General features: G+C 46.3%; 1 protein-coding gene across 1 annotated transcript; it reads left to right on the top strand.

Annotated features, from left to right (window-relative positions):
• Positions 1-23,115, top strand: sptlc2b (serine palmitoyltransferase, long chain base subunit 2b). The gene is made up of 12 exons (XM_079753498.1): positions 1-260; positions 4,566-4,760; positions 5,494-5,648; positions 6,764-6,912; positions 8,012-8,136; positions 10,373-10,466; positions 11,582-11,687; positions 12,821-13,040; positions 14,360-14,486; positions 18,110-18,245; positions 19,038-19,167; positions 20,310-23,115. Exons 1-12 carry the CDS (start codon positions 42-44, stop codon positions 20,424-20,426), a joined length of 1,773 nt encoding a protein of 590 aa, XP_079609624.1. The 5' UTR covers positions 1-41; the 3' UTR covers positions 20,427-23,115.
• The last annotated feature ends 47 nt before the right edge of the window (positions 23,116-23,162 follow it).

Below are 23,162 nucleotides of genomic sequence, written 5' to 3'. Positions count from 1 at the left end.
CGTCTTGTCGTCTCTTCTCCCCCCCTCCCCTCGGCACATACATGACTTCACGACTACACACGAGTGAAGATACCTCAGTTTTCCAGTTGCCGGGCGCCTTCTGCTACCGCCTGAACATGACAGAAAGTTCCAGCAATAAGCTGCTGAATGGAGACGCCTGCCAACGGAGCTCAAAGGACAAGAAATCGGGTAAAAATGGCTTCGTGAAGAACCACTGCCTGTTTCAGCAGCCGCAAAAGTACCGCCGCCCGAGGGAAAAGGTGAGGCCCAGCCATCCTCTGTTGGATATTATACCGCTAACTAGGGAGGAACAAGATGTTTACATCCTCATTTTGTCTGTAGAGATCGATACGTTCACGTCGTTGCCTGCTTGTTTTGACGGTCTGTGGATCGGTGTTAACGGTGTGAATATCGCTATGCCCTGGGGCTCTGAGTCTTCATACATAACAACAGTTACGTTGGGTCGGGGCAGTTAAAACTTATAACAAACTACTGCAAATGAAAGATTTTTATATTATTTATCTATATTATTTGTTGGGGTTGCGAGTACTTATTTTAGTGTTTTTTTCGTTTGTCCTGATCATTGGCTATTCGCTAACATTACTGCCCATACAATTATGGCAGGATTAATTTAAACATATGTAACGGGATATAGAGTTCAGTCATTCCTCAGTCTGTGAACTTGGAAGCTGACGTTTCCCAGTCCTGTCGTTTCGGTTTCTTAGCTACAAACTACCCAAACTACAGGTGCATAGTTGCTCATTCAGTGTGATTGCAGTGTTGAGGTCTTTGTAACCTTACTCCTTGTTGTTAGTGTGTGTGTGTGTGTGTGTGTGTGTGTGTGTGTGTGTGTGTGTGTGTGTGTGTGTGTGGTGTGTGACTGCGGAGAGTGTCTCTGTTTACATTGGCACCAGTATGAAGAATACTAGTACCCCGTTGTACAATGTAACTGGAGGAGGCGTCTCTGTCGCCTGGGAGAAGGGGAGGGGGGTTGTTCCCACTTTATTCTCTGGGGAAGAATGTCTTCAGTCTGAGCTGGGTGTGGCCCCCACGGTGAACGGGAATATATGGCAACAGAGTTGGGTTTTGGGTTGGTGTGTGGGGTTGACCCATTCATGCTGCCTTGCATGCTTTTTCCTATGATTGTAGGCCTAGATCTAGCTGGAACTGTCAACTGGAAAAAGGAATGTTTGTGATCATATTGTGATACCATAATGCTGCGTTTAGCAAAGAGTTTCTGTCAAAAGTGATACAAGTTGAAAACACAAATTGATCCTAACTTAGCATTCACAAAAATGTCTATATGACTATAACAAAATTGTGAAATCCGAGAATGTTGAATGTTGTGTGTCATATCAGAACCACTCTTGCGCATTAAGTTGATGTTGTCAAGTTCACGATTTGGCAGATTCCATTCTAGATTCCAGTTTGTCAATGTCGGGAAGCTGGGTGTCGGTTGAACTTGACAAATTGTGGTATTGTATAATTGGTTCCATGTTTTCTTTCTGTGGTGCCATTTAGATCCATGATTATGAGTCATTCTTCCCGACTATTGTCAGCGAGTTGGAGGCAGGTCTTGAGTTGTAAAGCTGTCATTTCACCTGTTGCATGTCTAGGGCGTGGTGGTGAATCCTATTATATACAGGGAGAGATACTGTGCTTTCGATAATATAATACATGCCCCCCTCAGTGGATATTGTCATTTGTTGAAACGTATTTTGAAAACACATGGAATATCCTGGCAATGTTTTTCATAATATGATTTTCTTAATCAGTGATCTTCAAAAGAAAACTCCTACAAAATAGGAGAATTACAAAACCAGCTGAATACAATGTGTGTGAAAAAATACACAAAGGCAGAAATTCGAAACTCGCTTATCTTATGTACAGACACATTCCAGTTCTTGTTCAAAACGTATTATAAAATGCTGACCTTATTTTATTTAGTTTAATAGACACTCAGAAGTTGAAATGAAAGAATACCATTTCTGATATTGGTTGGGGCATTTATACGTGTGTGTGTGTGTGTGTGTGTGTGTGTGTGTGTGGGTGTGAGAGAGATACAGGTTAAGGCACACTGAAACACTAGATGCGTGGCAACTTGTTTTATGAGAGGAACCAAGTGTACCTACTTCGGATCTCCTCAGCATATCAACTACAAGTACAGATCCATCAAGGATGTAGGGCTTGTAAATCCATCAAGGTGGAATGAAGACTTCCTGTTATGGACTTACAGCTCGCGAATGTATAAAAGGACGCGCTTGTACAAAACACAGCTTTTACGACTGCGCAATAATAGTGCGTTCCCATCGTAGAGGCTCACTTTGTTGTTGTTTTCTTACCTCCAATAAAAAGGCCTGGCACCTTTAGATATGGCAGGCCCGTATCTAAAGCAGCTTCCAGGATTCTTCCGGTATTTCCCTCTGGTTCGTGGAGATATCTCCCCTTGCATACTACCCTGCTTTAGCTTAAAACACTTAAAACATTTCATTTTGGACTTTTTTTATTGAAAAGGAGTGTCAAAATTCCTTGAAAAAACTTCAGTTAAAGGGAGAGGCCTCTAGATCAAAGGTAAATATTTGGATCATTCCTTACAGTACACATTGGAATTTTCCGTTGAACGACAGTGTTTATCCATGCAGCTTAAATGCCTGATGTGAAATGAAGTACACTGGAAAAATGGTGAATGGTTAGCACAGTTGGGCTGAATTTTAATCTCCGGCACATATTGCTTTTTGTTCCTGCTTCCTAATCCAAGAGCCCTTTATCAGAGTTGTCCCCAACGTAAATGTCCTGTACATTGAGTGTACTGTATACCAGCCAATAGTTCCTCTTTATGACATGCATTACTCAACTTACACACAACTCGTTAACATGCATGTCACGTAACATTTGTTTGCTTCCTCACTCTTTTAAGAATCTGTTACACACCACACCACACCACACCACACCACAAACACGACAATGCCTGTAGCGTCCCCTCTCCCAGCCTGGCCTGCTCGCATGATGCAGCCTTTGTAAGGTCAGTCTTGGGAACAGTTGCCACACACGTTCGTTTACTGAACACAACTTCAGTGCCAGCGCTGTCCTCCTATAGCCGGGTTTTTCTAAAGCCTTGCGATGTATCCGTTATTTTTCCAGTGAGTGTTTGTACTTGGGAGGGAAAGTGCCTTTGTGCTCAGGGCAGGCAAGGTTTTTATTTTTTTTAAACTAGTGTGTTGGTACACAAAACACTAGGCAGGCCCGTTCTGTTTGTTCCCGGTGTTGGTCTTGAACGCACTCGTATGGAAAGGGAGTAACCTGCCCAACCAGCATTAAACACACATGCACACACACGGACGAGGAGAGGGAGCGCTGTTCTCCTCTTTGCCTTCCCTGAGATATTTGCCAGAAAGCATGGGACTGGTCACATGCTATGGGGTTACTGAGCCGTGAGGCAGCGGAGCTGTATAACAACAGACCTCATTTGATTAGTGTAGATTCAGGAGGCGAGCTCACAGTCTTGCTGTGGTTTGTTTGGTTGCTAAGCCCCGGATATATTTTTAAGTCGGAGACCAGGTGTTATGGGCCTACGTGTGGAGTCAGAATCACACCACTCACCTGACCATGCTCTAAATTTGCTCATGGGAACCTATAACAGTAATGCTACTGGTTTGTAAACGTAATGATTTAGCCCTCCCTGACCTCATGACCTCAAGCACAAAGTATATTGTGCTTTGTAACCAGCTTCTAAAACAATAAAAGCAGCAATTTAACCGACGCCCTATGCAGCAGCATGTAGTGTATTGTGGCTCTGTGTGGAGTTCTTTCCCTCATTGCCTTCATTCCTAATTAGAAACAACGAGAACACCTTCTTCTTTGCCTGGCAATACCTTCTGTCCTTGGTCACATATAAAACGGGGTCAGAAGCGCTCTGGTGGGTTTTAATAAGTTAACTGATTACAAGGACTGATAAGCCATGAGGCCCTAAAGGGGGAAACCAGAGGCTGATGTGAGGATGGCCCAAAGCACACAGACGCTATTGTTGTCTTAAGAGACCTCTGCCTTGCGTTGACAGGGTTTTTCTGATCTCCCCCACTTTGTTTTTGTTTAAGTAATCCGAGACACCTAGGAGGGTTAATGAACGACCCCGCGCAGGCAGCCATTGATTTATATATAATTAGTGTGGGTAGCCCATTACTTATTTCTGCCCTGGGGTATTTCAGGTGAAATGTCTTGTTTTATTTGAATGAAATTGTGCTCTCTCTCAACGGTCCCACTCTCAACACGTTCATTAAATATAAAAGCATACTGCTCTAACATTTTTAAGAAACTAAATCATTAAAATGGTATTTGTTGTATAGCACAAAACAGTTTACAAAGTGCTTCAACACGAACCATAAAATCCATTACTCAAAAAAAAATAATTCTGGATTAAAAGCACTAGATCCAAAGAGGCAGTGCAGCTTTAACAAGAGCGCTGGCTGATGGGGAGAGAGAGCGCGGAGATCGGTGAATGCATACAAAAAGTACAATTTTGAGGACGTTTAATTGAGTTTTTTCTCTCTTTCCCTGTGGTTCCCCAGAACCACAATGTGGTGCGGAACCCAAGCCTGTACAACAAGCCCTTCGTTGAATCCTATGAGGAGACCCCCCTGCTGGTGGCCGTGCTCACCTACATGGGCTATGGCATCCTCACCATCTTCGGATACCTGCGCGACTTCATGCGCCACTGGAACATCGAGAAGTGCAGCGTGGCGCGCGAGAGAGACGAGCAGAAGGTACGGTCGCACTAGAAATCGCCTGTGGTCAGGGTGTTGTGTTGTAGACTTCCAGTAGAATAAAGGTGCTAGGTTCAATAGTACATGTCTGCAGTGCGACCATTAGGCACCCTTCAGCAGTGTCGTGGCACCTACATGCTTTTACTTTTTAATTTACTTTTCAAGCTATACTTGGCAAAAAAAGCAAAATCAACGTGTCTGCTGTATGACTTGGTATTTTTTATCCATGCATTAATATAGAAACATTATAAAATGTGTCTGATGACTCATTGCGTTGTAGTATTTGTAGGTTAGGCAAATTTGCAATGTTCATCCCTAGATCCTTTTGATTTCTAAGTTCAATGTTCAAAACCTCAATGGTAATAGATGCAATTAAACCGTCAGATGACGAGAGAAGCGAGTGAGCTCAAACTAACCGCGGATTAGACCATCTGATCATGCAGACAACATAAGGGCAAATGCCGTGAGAAAAACATCCCTCAAGAGTCGTGCTCCGCGTTGTTCGGAGACATCGTACCCCCCCCCCCCCTTATGGGAGATCAGCACACTTCTGGGGAACCTTGTGTGTCCTTGGAGATAAACCGTATCTTTTGTGTGGCCTCGTATCAGTCTCACGCTGTGTTTCCAATGTATTGTTATGATACATGCATCCCCTATTGTTATTGTCATCGTGCATTCTCTTGCTCATCTCCCGCCTCTCTCTCTTCCTCCGGTCCGCTGTGTGGTCTCGTAGGACTTCGTTCCCCTGTACCAGGACTTTGAGAACTTCTACACGAGGAACCTGTACACGCGGATCCGGGACAACTGGAACCGGCCCCTCTGTGGTGTCCCCGGGTCCAAGATGGACATTGTGGAGCAGGTCTCCCACGACTACAACAGGACCTTCCAGTGAGTGTCTCGGTCCCGGCGCGCGCCTGGCGCTGCCTTGTGCAAAGAGAACTGCCCGGTTGCATGTAGGCCGGGAGTGTGTACATATTTGCATATTTGGACGAGTGTGTGTTAGTTTGTGTATTTACGTGTGGCTTGGGTATGATATGCTTGTTGTACGAGCTTTTCATGTGCATGTGTTTGTGCGAATGTGTTTGTGAGTGTGTTTACCGGTATCTAGGCTTACATGTGACTGTATGTGTGTCTATACACATGTGTATAAGTACATTTGTGTCATTGATGTGCGCACACTTGTACTTTGGTTAGACCCCACCTTGTGTGTCAACACACTTGACAAGCTTTCCCTATGTTGTCCATGTCATCTGTCGTCATGCTTCCTCTAATGGGCGGGCGGGGATGACTCTGTGTGCGGGACGAGTGTAGTTAGCATATCTGGTCACTATCTCCACTTTATGGTCGTGTTCAGGGCTGTTGACCCCTGGCTCTGGTGAGCATAATGAAATGTCTCCGTGAAGGCCATCTGACAACTCATAACCACATCTCTATCTGCTCTTATGAGTGTGTGTCATGTGGTTTTTTGTCTTTGAAGTATACGTTTCATTATTCAGACCGACCGGCCACATGTGCCTCGCCCCAACCAAATCTGTTCTCTGTTTACTTTTTCAATTATTTAATTGGATTGGTTTGAAAATGTCTCTTTAATGTGGATGTGTGTGTGAGTCAACCTAAGGTGTGTCCTTGGGCCTTGGTGAAGTTTAACCAGCCAGAGCAATGCATCTGTTTAAATGGCTGACCTGTTAGTGATAACATTACGTTAATGATAACAATAACATGGCAGCAGTATTATTAAACTATATGTTTTTTTTAATTCAGAATGCTGACTATCAAAGGTCAAAACGAATTGGATGTACTTTTTATAATTCCAAACATGTAAATTACCTTTATAACACGATATTTGTTTCATATGATTATTAAATAAGTAATAACATATTTGTTTAGTAGGACTAAGACATGTTTTCAAAACAAGCGAGAATTAAGAAACGCATACATTAAAAGAAGACACTTTAGTGTGTTTATGGTTTTTTTTCCGCTCTCTCTCTCCCTCTCCCACCCAGGAACACGGGTAAGATCATGAGGGACGTGATCAACATGGGCTCCTACAACTACCTGGGCTTTGCTGAGAACGTGGGCCAGTGTGCTGACGCAGCCATCCAAGTGACGGAAAAGTACGGAGCCGGGGTCTGTGGCACCCGCTGTGAGATGGGTAAGGGAGATGGAGAAGCAACACACACAAACACACACAAAAACACACAGACAGACAATTTCTTGCTCGTTATTTAATCTGAATGGATGTTAACGTTTCTGGCTTTCATAGACTTTGAGGTGGAGCTTTATAAATGGGATATACAGGTTTTCTATCCCCGTCACTAACATCCAATAAATGTTTATAGGACATTTTAGTGTGCCATGAAGTAAGCCTTAAACCACTCTTATTTTGAAAAAGCAAGTTCCGCCTCTTATCTCCAAACGACAAGCGCTGTGAAATACACTGGCTTTGAAAGTAGCTGAAAATGAGCGACTTCGAACTCCTAACGCGTAATCTAATCGTCTAAATGAAAATAATACCAAACCATCTTTTGTTTTACTTTCGCAAATCAAAAACAAACGCAACATGTGTGAATCCTAATGACGCACTGAAGTAAGGAACAGAGTTCCTCCTCCAAGAGTTTTGGTGCTGATGGACAACATTGGAGTTCCTCAGATCGTTACAAAAAATAAGAATAAAGAATCGCAACTTTACTAAGTGCTGTACTAAGCCCTATCTCGACACCAGTGAACTCATGCTTGAGAAAGGAGATGTAAAGGAAATGAGAAAGGGCTTTTAAAAGTTATTCACTTTAGTCTGACGGGGGATGGGGTTTGATCCTCCGGGGAGGAGTGATTGGATAGCGGCAAATTAATTTGTTTCGCCAGCTGGGTCCGTTGCAGGGGAGAGGAAACGTGTGGTATTATTGGTTGAAAGTTAAGCCGACTCTTTTTCCATAAATTCAAAAATACATAACAAAAATGTGGGTCTGTTGCAGAGGACGTTACATTAATTTCGATAAGATCCAAAAGGTAAAATAAACCAGATATGTTTTCCTTTGTTTTTTGCTATTCAATGTTGAACAGGTTAAAGACATGACGGTGGAAATGAGCTCAACGGAGAAGCATTTTCATGTGGTGTCTTTGAAGAGGAAATGTGTCATTGTGTCACCAAATGTCACATAGATCGCGTTCCTGGCAGCACACAGGAGCTGTACCCAGTGACTAAGTGTTGTGGCGCGCGGCTAGCTGAACTATTGTCCCCACTGTCCTTACAGGGAACCTGGATATCCATCAGGAGATGGAGGAACTGGTGGCCCGGTTCCTGGGCGTGGAGTCCGCTCTGACCTTTGGCATGGGCTTCGCCACCAATTCCATGAACATTCCTGCACTTGCTGGAAAGGTACGGAAAAGGTTCCTTCCTCCTTCCTTCTTGACTGCGTGACAGTTTTGTCCTTGTATTGCATTTCTTTCGGCCTGGGTCGCTATCTGAGAATATTCAATGTTACTTTATGTTTTTAAATGTAGATGACCATTGTCGAACAGTGGACAATTTAACGTAAACAATTTTCAGCTCTTTGGGTTTGTCTCTTTATTTGTTGTTCTTTACTTTTCTTAACAATCCTGTTGAGTCAATGTCATACAAAACCATTAACTCACGTCCTGTGGCAGTAACAGAAAAACAGCCAGAAACATGTTTGTTTTTGAGATACACCTCTAGCCCTGCAGAGTTCAGGCTGTTCCAAAACACCACCACTTCCCACTCACTGTTCTAAAAACACTGAGGTGTGTTTGTGTGTGTGTGTGTGTGTGTTTGGGACGTGACTTTCCCCAGCTACTCTGCGTCAACCATGACCCCTGCTGCTTCCTCTTTCTCCCTGTATCAGTGTTTAAACAGGAAGTAGAGAGTTTGAGGGAGAGATGGAGAGAAATGCATATAGAGAAAGACATTGGGAGATATAATAGATGGAAATGGAGAGAGAGAGGAGATAAATTGTGGCAAACAGAGGGGTAAAGAGAGAGACATGGAGAGAATCCTGGAGCGAGAGACAAAAAGAAAGGAAAGTAAGAGACGTATAGAAAGGGAGGGTTAGAGAGTCATCCGGAGAGGGGGTGAGAAAGACAATGAGTGAGAGATTGAGAGAGGGAGAGACATGGTGTGAGAGAGAAAGCGACAGAAAGTAATACATAGAGAGAGAGAGAGAGAGACAGTCATAGAGAGAGTGAAATGGAGAGATAGAAACAGTGATAGAAAGAGGGAAATGGAGGGAGAGAAACAGAGTCAGAGAGACACACACAGAGTCAAAGAAACAGAGACCCACAGTCTTAGAGAAAGATAGACACACACAAACACACACACATAGTAATAGAGAGAGAGGACCCCCCCCCCCGTCCTAGAGAGAGGGAGACATGGAGGGACTACTCAGAACGCTGAGGCAGAACCTGGGACAGGAGGAGGGTTGTTCTCCAGTCCAGGTCAGCTGATAGGGATATACATTCCTCAGCGCGTCTGTCACTTCTCCCCCTGACTCCCTATCTTACTCCACAACATAATCACCGGCTTTGACCCAACCGCCCAGGGCGTTGATAGCACAACGGAAAAGGTGTGCGCCGGTGGGAAAAATGTTCAGTGTGAAATATCAGCAGACGGTTATATAAGGTTTCGGTGATTGTGTCTGGGACTCATTCTGACTGGAGACTTGGACTTGTCTTTGGTTTTGACAAGTTTCCACTCTGTGACAGTCGACACAAGCGTGTATGTTTGTTTGTGCGCTTGTTTGAACTTGTATTTGACTGGATCTTTCCCGTGTGAAAAAATCCTGTCTGAAAAGTTATGTTTTACGATTCAATTCTGGCAAGGAGGGAACATTAGGGCTTGTGTTGTATTCATTCTATTTAAGACATTTTTACTTTATCGGTTTGTGCATATTGCTGTACTACTGTTGGGCGTGCTGGAGAAAAGTTGCTTGTTTTAGCTGTGAATTTAAGAGACATGAATGTTGCATTTGAAACACTGATAGTCTCAGACACAAGGCAATTTTTTCAGGAATTGTAGGAAATGTAGTACACAGAGCAGTTTTCGCTGTAGACTGGAGTCACCACCGTTACAAGTTAGCCCGTATAACTTTAAATAACGGGTACAGGTTTAGCTACGAACTGATTACGTGAAAAACAACAAAGAAATTGTTGCATGCTTTACAGAAAAGGGTCTTAGGTCATGTTCAGTAGGTCAGCCTTATCTTTTTCCCAGTCATCCCAGTCATTGTGTTCAGATATTCATCTGAATGAGGAAATGGATTGTGTACTTCATCACGCAAGAGTTGAAAAACCGGATGGCTTAACTCAAATGTCACGGATGATCAAACTATAAATGCAGTTTCCCTCGCGCTTTGCATCAAGGCTCACAATAAAACACATTCACCATCAAGGATTAAATGTAGGGCTGGTCAGTCTAGCCTCTCTTTTTGTGTTTCTGCAACGTTCATGCTCCAGACATTCATATGAAATATAGATTAGATTATGAAAGATATCGCCTTACGAAACCCCTCATACCTGCCATTGTCGGCCTGCCGCGAATGTTTCTCGCGTGCACTTTGAGACCCCAAACGTGACGCTCTGCTCTGCTTGTGTCCTTCCAGGGCTGTCTGATCCTCAGCGACGAGCTGAACCACGCCTCCCTGGTGCTTGGTGCTCGCCTCTCGGGCTCCACCATCCGGGTCTTCAAGCACAACAGTGAGTCAGGGGCTCTGAACCAGCCATGGCAGGGGGCTTTCAATCCAATGCCGCGTACAGGACAGCCCAAAGCCCACAGAGGCCGCATTCCAATTCTTGAATCGTAGTCTGACCCCAAAACGTTATAATGATCAAAGCACACTATTGGGTCACAAAATTGTAGTCGCTGCAAGGAAAAGGCCCAAGTAAAACAAACAACAGAGTGCTATAGGAGACAAGGTCGGTCTTCAGTTGCATTCAAGTTTTATCAGTGAATATAAGTGGCACCGGAGATAGTCTATCTCAACAGGGTGTGTCCTAAATTCAACACGACTGGGTAACACGACAGAGTTATGCGTTTCCCAGGCCCTCACAGACTCCATTGTTGACGCATCCCTGACATGTTTGATGAGCTCTGCGAAAGCAAACTGCTCGTCTGAACACCAAGGGTGTGCTGACTGCAAGTGGTTTCACCTGTTGTACCGATTTGAATGCTACCCAAATGGGCTGTTGGGGGGATGGTGGTGGTGGTGGTGTGTGATGTGTTTGAGGCTCTCAGGGGGGGGATGTCCCACAAAGAAACGCGAGGGCATCGGCTTTCAGAGGGCAGAGGGTGACATCTCTCTATAGAGACACACGGATGATTTCAGTCCATTAATCAAAACTTTATTTATATAGGGGAAAACCCAGCTGAAAAGTGGCGTGTTCGTTTACAAGTGGGCCTTGACTTGGATGCGCTCTTTGAAGGCATTATGGCCGTTGACAAAATCGTGATACGGTGAGAAAGTAATGAGATGATAATATAAAACCAGCTTTACTTTTGATTCACTGCTTCACTGTTCACTTAGAAAAGGAAAGCCAATAAAAAAACATTTAAAATAACGTGTTGAGTTCAAACGCAGAACAAGGCGAGAACCCGAAAATGATAACAAAACAAACCTCTCAGATGTGACGACAATAATGACAGAAAAGGTCAGTCACTGCCATGAGGATCATGGCAGTGACTGACTCATCTGCATCCGGGCGTGTCGACATCTGGTAAAGGCTTGGCTTAACACCGCTAACCTCCGCCAACCTCCCCGCCCGTCTTTCTGTCTTGTGTGTGTGCGTGTGTGTGTGTGTGTGTGTTTCTTCAGACATGGTGAGCCTTGAGAAGCTCCTGAGGGATGCCATCGTTCACGGCCAGCCCAGGACCCACCGTCCCTGGAAGAAGCTCCTCATCGTGGTGGAGGGCATTTACAGGTGCAGCCCCCGCCCTCAACACACCCTCAAATAACATGGATGGCGCTGAAGATCCAAGACAATGAGATGCATAACTCCGTCTGGTTAGCGAATTTTCCCGGAAAGGGCCCCATTGTGGTACAATGTTAAATGGAATGACGAACCATAACCTGAAGATTAAGGACCAGGGTTAATATGTTCGGTTTATAGTGATCATTGAACAAGAAACCATAGAATGAACACACACACACACACACACACACACACACACACACACACACACACACACACACACACACACACACACACACACACACAAAGGGAATCTTAATAAATGATCTGAAAGAAATTAGAAGATATGGAAATGGGATTATTAGGCCTGAATAATTTTACTTAGATTTCGTAGCCGTCGCTTCTTATACTGATACTGATCTCTCATAGTCCTCGAAGACTGCCATCTAGGCATTTCCCTCTCTCTGGAATTTGCAAGCGCTTCGATGTTTTCAGCAAAGTCTCAATAGATTATAATTAATTCCATTGCTCTCCACACGTCCGTGTGCCAGTCCAACACTACGCCCGGAGCTACCTGGCAGGTTATTACCAAGCCAGGACAGGGAATTTATAAGTGTGAAAGCCACAGCACAAGGGCATGACTGGTCCTTAATGTAACGCACATGCACACGCACACACACACACCAAGGTGTTTAAAGCCACTGAGACAATGGCTTCAAGCGGTCAATAGTGCTTCAAGCGGTCAATACACGCGACTGATCAGAGGTTAATGGACTATGAGGTTGTGCGCCAGAAATACACACACACACCCCCAACCCCTATAAAACCGAGTATACAAAGACCGTTTGCACTTAGCTAGCGCTCCTCGCCACGTCAACCCCGGTGCAGTGGTTTTAACACCGGATGTATTTTGGATTCGCCATAACAAACCCGTTACCACCATCGACCCTACGGATGACGTCACGCGTTGAAGTGTATCGATGGATAGATCCGCCTACCGGTCAGTACAGTCCACCGGGTAGGCCGGTAGGCGGATCCATCTAGCGTACAGACTGTGAAAGCTTTTACTGGTGGTTAAACAGGGTGCCCCCTCCCATCACTTACACCCTGACTCGCTGTCCCCCCCCCCCTCGCGGCTGCAGCATGGAGGGCTCCATCGTGCGACTGCCAGAGGTGATCGCGCTGAAGAAGCGCTACAAGGCCTTCCTGTACCTGGACGAGGCCCACAGCATCGGGGCCCTGGGCCCCAACGGCAGGGGGGTGGTGGACTACTTCGGCCTGGACCCCAAGGACGTGGACATCATGATGGGCACGTTCACCAAGAGCTTCGGGGCCGCGGGCGGCTACATCGGCGGCAAGAGGGTGAGTGTGGCTGAGCGGGACGCACCCATCCCCCACACCACACACCCGCCACACACACGCACGCTTCTGCTTGTGGAAAACGTGATGACGCAATCACGACAGTTACAGGCTGGAGGGAGCGTTCTGAGAGATAGTGGTGTGTGAACAGGGAACCGAAACTCTTTAACTTTCACTTCAAGTGAAACGCAGATCAGGGATGGCGTAACGGCTAGCTGGGGTCCCCCTACCTGCACCTGAATGATCTGAATGATCCTTCAGGAGGGAATTCAGATCTGAATTATTTGAATCCATTGAAAGTGAATTCACTGAAAGGGATAAAAATCAGTAATAGTGAATTCACCAAAAGTAAATTCAGATCTGAATTAAGGGCATTGAGGAGCTGAATTTAGGTCATTAAGGAGCAGGTGGGGGGGAGCAGGAATTAAAGGGTCCACTAACCGACTTTCGTCAAATGGATGACATCTATAGACATTCTGTCAAACTAAAAGCACAGAAAACCGAGCAGCACCCGTAGCAACAAGTAGTCGCCAGTCGTTACAGAAATAACAGGGCCATCGATGAGAAAGCTAAGGTATCGTTAATATGTCGAGTGGTTTGTAAGTAGTGGTTGGTAATCCGCCTCAGAGAGTTGGTGGCCTTTTTATGCAATGCATGGCTGAGTGCTGCCGTCCGTAGTGTAAACCTGGGGGAAGTGTGTCTCACATGATCAGCAGCACCAACCATCGATCACATGTTTGTTTTTTCTTTGTCCCTTTTCGAGTCTTATGCAATGACGTCATGTAGGGGCAAAAAAAGAGAAGGAAATCCAAGGGACATGTTTTTGCTTCAAGATTTAAGAGGTTAATTTGTACGACTTAATGAAGTTGCCAGCTACCCAGGAGCATAATACTAATTTGTATGCCTAACCTGTTTCGGTGCACCGGATACCTAACCCTAACACCTTACCAACATCACCATGACTCAAAGTGTGAAGAGACAATGTGACGCGGAAGTGACGGGTGTGTTCCTGGTTGACAACATACCAAAAAAAATGTGCAGTGTCCTCCAGTAATTCACATTATTGCACCATCAAATCATCAATGATGGAGGCTCAATTACACATACACATGCACAAACCTAGTGCCAAGGTGTACCTTTAGCCATACCCTAAATGTTCTGTCTGTATTTGGGAAATCATTTTTACTGCAGTCGCCAATTTGTACAAAATGAATATTCCTGGTTATTCTTCAAACCAGGGTCTTAGTTGACCTCAGTAAGGTCAACTAAGTTTGTTTTTCCCCTTACGCAAACAATGACGTCATGCGTTATCTCCAACCCAGGCGCTGATCCAGTACCTGCGCAGCCACTCCCACAGCGCTGTCTACGCCACCTCCATGCCCCCGCCGGTGGCCCAGCAGATCATCACCTCAATGACCACCATCATGGGAGAGGACGGCACCTCGCTGGGTAGGTGGAGCGCGCGTGTGTGTGCGTGCGTGCGTGCGTGCGCGTGTGTGTGCGTGCGTGCGTGTGCGTGTGTGTGTGTGTGTGTGTGCGTGTGCGTGCGTGCGTGTGTGTGTGTGTGTGAAAGCCAAAGCACGCCCTTGTGCTGTGGCTTTCACGCTTATAAATTCCCTGTCCTGGCTTGGTAATAACCTGCCAGGTAGCTCCGGGCATTGTGTTGGGCTGGCACACGGACGTGTGGAGAGCAATGGAATTAATTATAATCTATTGAGACTTTGCTTGGATAACATCAAAGTGCTTATTGCTACACTGCATATTCCAGAACTATGAGGACTATGAGAGATGTCAGTATAAGAAGTGAACGCTACAAAATTGAAGCAAAAAAAAGGATTTGGGCCTATTGATCCCATATTTTTTCATTTACATATTTTCTAATTTCTTTGAGCTCATTAATTAGATGTGTGTGTGTGTGTGTGTGTGTGTGTGCACTATTATGGTGAACACATTCTGTATGTGTTATTTTCCTGCAACCACCACATCCGTCATGTATTGTCTGCCTCAGATACCTTGGGCAAGATGACTGCTGTAATCATATATTTAGGTCATGAGGACAGCTTTCTACGCTCTGGCCATCTTTTATTTGTTCTCTATGTCTTTGGGTCTTTGGTACCCTCTCTAAGTCAAGCCTATAAGATGTATACTCCATCTTTACACCCACTCTTTGTGAAAGGGAAGAATATTCAAGTGTGCTTAGGGAGTTTGTGGCTACCATTCTAAAGAGTCTGGTTTCGAAATGAACAGGAATCCTAACCCCTACTTGCTTATTCAACAAATGTATCTTAACAGCCACTGAAACTTGCCCTTTGGACCTAAATGACGAACAAGTCAAATGATCCGTCTGCATTTTGTATGACATCATTGCTGGCTTGACGGTACCTTGAAGCGTCGACCACAAGGGGGCATCCAAGAGCTTTGTGGAGATCGCGTCTCGGCTCCACGTTATGTGACTGCTCATGTTGAATGCCTTTGACGTTTTTAGAGAACTCTCGTGATTCGTTTTGTTTATTTTAGATTTGGGGTATTAGCTTTACCACCTTTGTACTCTGGCTACTTCTACGTGATAACCATTTTCTGCTTGCTATGGTAATCTCTCATTCCCAGCCAGCTGATACGAGCTGCTATCAAAAGGCCAAAGGCAGTATAGAAAATCAGTAAATAAAGGAGCAGTATTTGGTATGGGTTTCAGCCCAGATATGACTCTCATATCTCATGGACCAGCCCACTTCCATCCGTCTCACACTCTAAATATGAAGATTAAATATAAACAATGGTTAACATTTAGTTATAATCAATTTGAATATCTTGCCAAGTGCAAAGGTTTTCCAATTCCAAGCATTGGAGGATGGATTCGGAGGATTCGTTTCTGCAAATTGACAGAAAATAAATAGAAGAATAATCGTAGTCTTAAAAACTGATGGAACACAGAAGTCTGGCTTGGGACTTCTGACAGTGGTGTGTGTGGGTGAGGGGGACTGTGTGTATCTTGCGTAGCACAGCTGTTTACAAAGGGGCACCATGCCGAAGACCTGCGATCAAACGGGCACCCTTTGATCTTTCTCTCCCTCTCTCCCCTCTCTCTCTCTCCCCCTCCATAGCCTCTATAGATGCTGCTCTAGATCAGTTGTTTTCGTCTCTTTGTAGATTTCTATCGATCAGATACATCTATCTGCGTCAATGCCTCCATTCTGCATCAATCGGAAGTGTTGCATCACCGCAGTGTTGCAGTCCTCTTGTCACCTGAAACCGGTTTCAGACTACTTTAATTTCCAAAACGTGTCTCGTTGGACCCTTTTGAGACATTGTAAACGTACAGTCTGACTCCAGGCGGACGAACCGGTTCTCAAGGTGTCAAATCAAGTGACACAAGACATCGGATCCATTACACGGTCGTTTCTCAGAAGAATGAACCGAAACCACTTTTGTTCGTTCGCCTGTCACCTCCCCCCCCCCCCCCCCCCCCCCCCCCCCCCTTTTCCCGTCAACCGTCCGGCTCCCCTCCATCGTAAATAGTAAATTGTAAATGGACTGCATTTTCTATAACGCTTTTTCCCTAAGTGCTTTACAATATTGCCTGAATTCACCCATCATTCACACATTCCCACACCAACGGCGGAGTCAACCATGCAAGGTGACAGCCAGCCAGCAGTTAGGGATATGTGCCTTGCTCAGGGACACCTCGACACTCCAGGGAGCTGCTTCTCCCCTCCACCGCGGCCCGTTCTCCCCTCCACCGCGGCCCGTTCTCCCCTCCACCGCGGCCCGTTCTCCCCTCCACCGCGGCCCGTTCTCCCCTCCACCGCGGCCCGTTCTCCCCTCCACCGCGGCCCGTTCTCCCCTCCACCGCGGCCCGTTCTCCCCTCTACCGCGGCCCGTTCTCCCCTCTACCGCGGCCCGTTCTCCCCTCCACCGCGGCCCGTTCTCCCCTCTACCGCGGCCCGTTCTCCCCTCCACCGCGGCCCGTTCTCCCCTCCACCGCGGCCCGTTCTCCCCTCCACCGCGGCCCGTTCTCCCCTCTACCGCGGCCCGTTCTCCCCTCTACCGCGGCCCGTTCTCCCCTCCACCGCGGCCCGTTCTCCCCTCCACCGCGGCCCGTTCTCCCCTCCACCGCGGCCCGTTCTCCCCTCTACCGCGGCCCGTTTTACCCTCTGACACGGCCCGTTCTTCCCCCAGATGTCTCTCTGACCTTGGGCTGCGTGCACCCGGACACTCAGCAGGCCTTCCCCTCTTGGAAGAGAAACAGTGACGTGTGGCGTGACTTCTGATTGGTTGCAGCCGCGCTGTTTTGAGCGCTCTCGCCTTTTGAAGTTGCAGACGCCGACGCATTCCGAGTCCAAAAGAGAAGGGGGTGGAGGCCGGGGGGAGAGATGAAGCTCCCTACTTGCGTGTTGTTGTTTTTCAAAGTTTCAGTTTGTGTGTTAAAGCAACAAGATGGTCGCCTTCTGTTGTTGGAAGCTTTTAATCGTGTATGAGTTACAGGTGTGGACGTCATAACAGGCTAAGCGCTTTTCAGTGGAAGAGGCGGATAACAGATGCTAATATGCTATAACAGTACAAAGGGAAACCACTATGTCCCCCCAACCCCTCCATGTAATCACTCAGATCAGAGAGGAGCCCTTGGGAAATAAATCACGATAAATATCATGTCCAACGTTGTTGCGTCTCCCAACACTTTGAAGCCCGAGGATTGGGCCAGTCATCAGCGTGCCATACCAGACGCTCGTTTGCTTGGATAAGATGCTATCTACCAGAGCCTTTTTACAGTTTAGCAATGGGCACGGTGTAACCACAAATCACAGGAAGTGACTTGTGTGTGTTTTGATGGCCCTGAGTCTTGGCGACTAAACCAAATAAACCAACAATTTTGGGTAAAGAAATTCCCTTTTATTTGTTTTATCGAATTATCAACATTTTGGATAAATTCTAATCTCTGTGGAAGGAAAAGCCCTCTTTTATCATAACCTATTGGCTCATGTATAATTTCAGTTTCAGCGTTGTACGGGCTAGAAGACTTAAAAACCGACAACATTCAGTCCATCGTGACTCACCTGTCTGTCTGTCCTCCCCAGGCGCTGACCGGTTGAGGCAGCTGTCGGAGAACACCACTTACTTCCGCAGGAAACTGCGAGAGATGGGCTTCATCATCTACGGCAACGACGACTCCCCGGTGGTTCCCATGATGCTGTACATGCCCGCAAAGATAGGGTAAGACCGCTTCCTCTAACCCCTAACCCTCTACCAGCCCGCAAAGATGGGGTCTGTCTTCTAACCCCTGACCCCTTACTCTCTACCAGTTAACAAAGATGGGTTCAGACCCTACCTTATGCCCCTCACACTAATCCCATACCCAAACCCTAACCCCCTAAACATGACTGTCAACCCTAACCCTAGGAAGAGACCACTTCCTCTAACCTTAACACTTAACACCTTACAATAACCACCGAAACATAGGCCATAACCACTCCTGACCCTATTTGCCTGAGCAAAACCCCTAACCCTCACCCCTCATAAACACAAAGGCTGCCAGGATAGGGTAGGACCGCTTCTCTGTGTAAGATCAGGCAATTCTCTTAGCATAGCCGTTAATCCCACTTGCATTCTAAAAGGGCTTTACAGGCCGGGAAAAACCCTGATTAACAATGAAGAAACCTTGAACCCAACGCGGGGGTTCATGCTAGGGAAGCAGAGGGGTGCAGGGGGCCGTCATGGACATGCATTATAGCAGCATTACAGGCAAACTGTCAAATTAAACTGAAATAGCAAACGAGTGTCCAGACCTGCCGGGGTCTCACCGTGGTTGTGAACATTGTCGTTGTTGTTTTTCAATCCATGTTTCCATGTCTGGAGCACTGTTGTCACTGTCTCAGTCAATATCGTAAATGTTGTCTGCATGAGTGTTAGCCTACTCTTTTTAACTGCAACCAAATCTATCTCCGGGTACAAATAAAGTTCCCGTACCTTACCTCACCTTGTTGTTGTTGTTGTTGTTGTTTACAGGGCGTTCGGCCGGGAGATGCTGAAGAGGAACATCGGCACGGTGGTGGTGGGCTTCCCCGCCACGCCCATCATCGAGTCACGGGCGCGCTTCTGCGTGTCGGCCGCCCACACCCGAGAGACGCTGGATGTGGTACGTGGGGTCCGGGGGGGGGGGGGGCCCTGGTCCACTAGTCAGACCGCTCTGAGTGTGTGTGTGTGTGTGTGTGTGTGTGTGTGTGTGTGTGTGTGCAAAAAAAAAAGAGAACTGGAAACGTTTAGCATGAGACTCGCGGGTCAAAACGACTCGACGCTGCCTGGCACGCGTTTAAGGGAAAGCCGCGAGATCACACGGCCGCCGTTGACAGTGGGAGCTGATTGTTATCCGGGGTGACGCTGATGGAGGGAGGTGTTTGGGCCCTGGAGGGGCCATGTGTTTGGGCCGGCGGCCGCCTCCGCAGCACCCGTAGATCTGGTGGTTCACCATCAGTCAAGTTTGTCAGATCTCCTTGGCTCGGGGTGTGTGTGCGTGAGTGTGTGTGTGCGTGAGCGAGTGAGTGTGTCTGTGTGTATAGTAGTGCCAACACGTGCACATTCCCATCTGTGTCGGTTTGGGTCTGTCAGCCCTGGCCACTAAACGCAGCTGATGTTACGATTTATCATGAACCCCCCCCCCCCCCAAACCCCCCCACCCAGTGTACATCACCATTTATCCGGCTGACAAAGGGCTCGTGCGTCTCTTCAAAGGCCCTCCATCCATCGTGCCACGGGGCCTGAGTCAACAGCGCTTTTTAATACTCCATTCAAAAGGGGAATCGGCGCCCCTTAACTGTGTGTTTGTGTGTGTGTGTGTGTGTGTGTGTGTGTGTGTCTAAAGGAGAGGGGGGTCAGCAGAGGAGGTTAAATTGGTTCCAGGTGCTCCGCTGTGTTCTAGGAGTGCAGGATCTTTCATGTTTTAAGGGCCGATGAGTCTTGAGTTAATTTGTCCAGCGGTGGACATGCAACTGTAGTACCGTCCTCTTCCTTCACTTTGATTGATTGGTCAATCAAATACTGTCTGTCCAATGGGTGAACGTTAATAATGTCATAATCTCTCCGCCCTCCACCTCAATGTCTATCTATCTCTCTCTCTATCGCTCTCTCTACATCTATCTCTCTCTCTCTCTTACTGTGTGTGTGTGTGTGTGTGTGTGTGTGTGTGTGTGTAAACTAAAGTTAACATAGCGGGTGTTTGGTTTTCCTCCAACATAAAAGGCGACTGCTGACCGGGTTGCTGTTGTGTGGTCTTCCCTACAGGCTCTGAAGGCCATCGGCGAGGTGGGCGACCTCCTCCAGCTCAAATACTCCCGGCACCAGCCCACCGTGACCCCCGGACTGGGCTGGATGTCGGAGGAGAGCTACCTGCAGGACTGAGCCCCCCCCCCCCCCCCCCCCTCCAGTCTCTACGCCGCCCCTCTCTCTCAGTTCCATTCCCAGGCGACTCTTCTTCCCCTTTAAAAACACACTGGCAACCTCGAGCCAACACCCAGCCCACTGGTCCTGCCCCCACCACTCTCACCACTCTCACCCCAGCCCTTGCTCCCTGTACGAGGTGGTAGCATCCTCTCCATTGAACTGCTGGGTATGTGGCCCCGCTTGCTGAAACCTGGCGGGGGAGGGCGGATGTCACCAGTGCTGCAGTGGTGCACTCTGGGAGATCTGTTTTCACCAGATGTGGGGGGAGGGGGGGTTAACTTAGTCCTTCGCAACCCTAATGCATTGTTACACAATGCGTATTCACTCGCTAAAGTCTTAACTTATTGTGACTGCATTCACCTCACCCTTACCTAAATTGAAACACATATATATGTATAAATATATATATATTTAAATATCTTTAGATTTTTGTTCACACAGAATTATTAACTTGTGCAATAGCAGCAATCCAACCACACGGGTTCCTTGTTTCCCCTTCTTCCTGTGACTCCAACAGCGTTTGAGGAGGCAAAAGAGAGTAAACCGCTACCTGTCTTGCGTAACAACTGGTTGACTAAAGAGAATACATATACTAATCGGAAATAGGATTTTAAAAGAGGTTGCGATGCAAACGCAAGTAAAGGAAAGAGAAAAGAATATATTTGTAAATATTATTTATCCTGGTCGGTGGAGATTGGGACTACAGCATGGTGGGGCCCATCAGATGCTTCTATGCAGGAAGCAGAACGTGCAAACATGTCCTCAGTCTCTTATTTATGTTGGTATTTTTGCTTTTTTCTCTTTAAACACTTTTACTTGAATACGCAAAAAAAAAAATCCCCTAACCAAAGGATATAATTGTATAGATAGATTTTGTATTTTTCTTTTTAAAAATGTCAAATCAAACCATTCTGAAAGGGGGCAAAACGTTTTAAAGGAAGAGGCTGGCGGAAGAGCATTCTCTTTTCATTTTTAAACTCGGTTGTCGTTTCATGACGCGCCACAATATTCACTGTGGACACTTGCACTCGAACACTTGAGCTTTCCTCAACATGTCTATATGCGAATGATGCCACAGACACAGAAACACAGACACACACACAAAGAAACACACACACAAACACAGACACACACAAAGACACACACACACAGAAAGACAAACACACACACACATACACAGAGAAACACGCCTTTTGCAGACGCATCATTCTCTTCACTCACTCAAGTGCTTTTCGGGGGACACGCTTACCAAGCCACGCCCCCCACTCCCCCTTGCGATAACCACGCACTGCTGAACCACCATCTGTATGTATGACGACGAGGCGTCCCCGCTTCTCCGAAGTGCAGACGTGCTATTTATTTATTTTGGCCCTGTATTGTATTTTTGATTTGATTCCTTTCTTTCCCAGCTGCCCCTGGTTTATCAAAGTGTAATCTTATCCGTTTGGTTGTTATCAGAACGGCAGCTTGAAGTGTGTCCCCCAGTGTTGATGCCCTATGTCTTAGTCTTTTGTACCCGACTACTCACAACGTTTGACTTCAGTGCGAGAACTACTGACAAGCATGGCAGATGCACATATGATGTAGGCGCTGAAGGTGGCTTTCGGCGTTGTTGGACGTGCTTTTGGAAAATGTTATGTTTATTTTGCACCCTTCACCGTTTATCGTCTGTGATCTGATTGGATGACATTCCAGATCCACCTGGTTCGAGGGTTTTGAATGTCGTTGTTATTCATCGATCTACTACTTCCGACTGTCTGCGCTAGCTAGCGTCGTAGGTTGCCGCTACGATGTGGTGCACGGTGGGATGGCAGAACACTTAAAGCTTTCCATGTTCCCTCATGTTGTTCGCAGCTTTACGTTGTTGTTGTTGTTGTTTCTGTTATTGTCGTTGCAAGTTTAAGTTCACCTCATTGTTTTCAGTAAGTGAAGCGGCTGTTGGGGTCTATCTGATCATTCCTTTATACATGTTGATTAATCTTAACACAAAGTATCAAGCTACCTTTTTTTATGATTCTGGCATTTTAGCGCCATGGGACTATTTGGTCACTTTTTAAAACTGTAAATTCGACTTTCCATTGTGTTGCCTTTCTGCATTCATTCCAAAATGATGGTTTGACATTTGTTTGTTTGTCTTTGTCCCAAACGGCTTGAATAACAGGTGAGCAATGATTTAATAATAAAAAAAATATATAGAACAAATACAACGTATCCTAGAATATTCTCTTCTCTGTCCTTGGATTTGCTCTGAAATCACAACTTGATTCAGTTTCCTTGCCGAATACCAGCTCTTCCTGGTTGTCTTCCTGTGAAGGCACAATGTGATTGCAACATATCGCAACATGAACATTTTGTCCGGTGGTAGGCTAGTGTCTTCTGGCTTAGAACGGGTCACAAAGACTGACCAATAGGAGGCTGCCGGTGTGGAACTCTTTGATGTTCTTTGCTGTTGCTCAACCCACCAACAAATAAACCCGTGGACTGACCTTCATTACCCATTGGAAGCTCTATCAGTAACTCTTGCCCTTGAGAAGTTTGTTGTGTTGGGATTTTAAGATAAAGCATGAAAAGGCTGTTTTGAAGCAATGATGTTTGTTGAACATGCTTTTGGAAACGGTGCTGCAAAGATTAAATCAGTTTATTTGTATTAGTGTATCTGGTCTCTACTTTTTTTGTACGATTGTAGACTAACTG

The sequence above is a fragment of the Pollachius pollachius genome (assembly GCF_949987615.1).
Source record: "Pollachius pollachius genome assembly, chromosome: 16".
NCBI classification, from domain to species: domain Eukaryota; kingdom Metazoa; phylum Chordata; class Actinopteri; order Gadiformes; family Gadidae; genus Pollachius; species Pollachius pollachius.
Note: the sequence above shows the minus strand (reverse complement) of the source record. Positions and strands in the feature narration are given on the sequence as shown.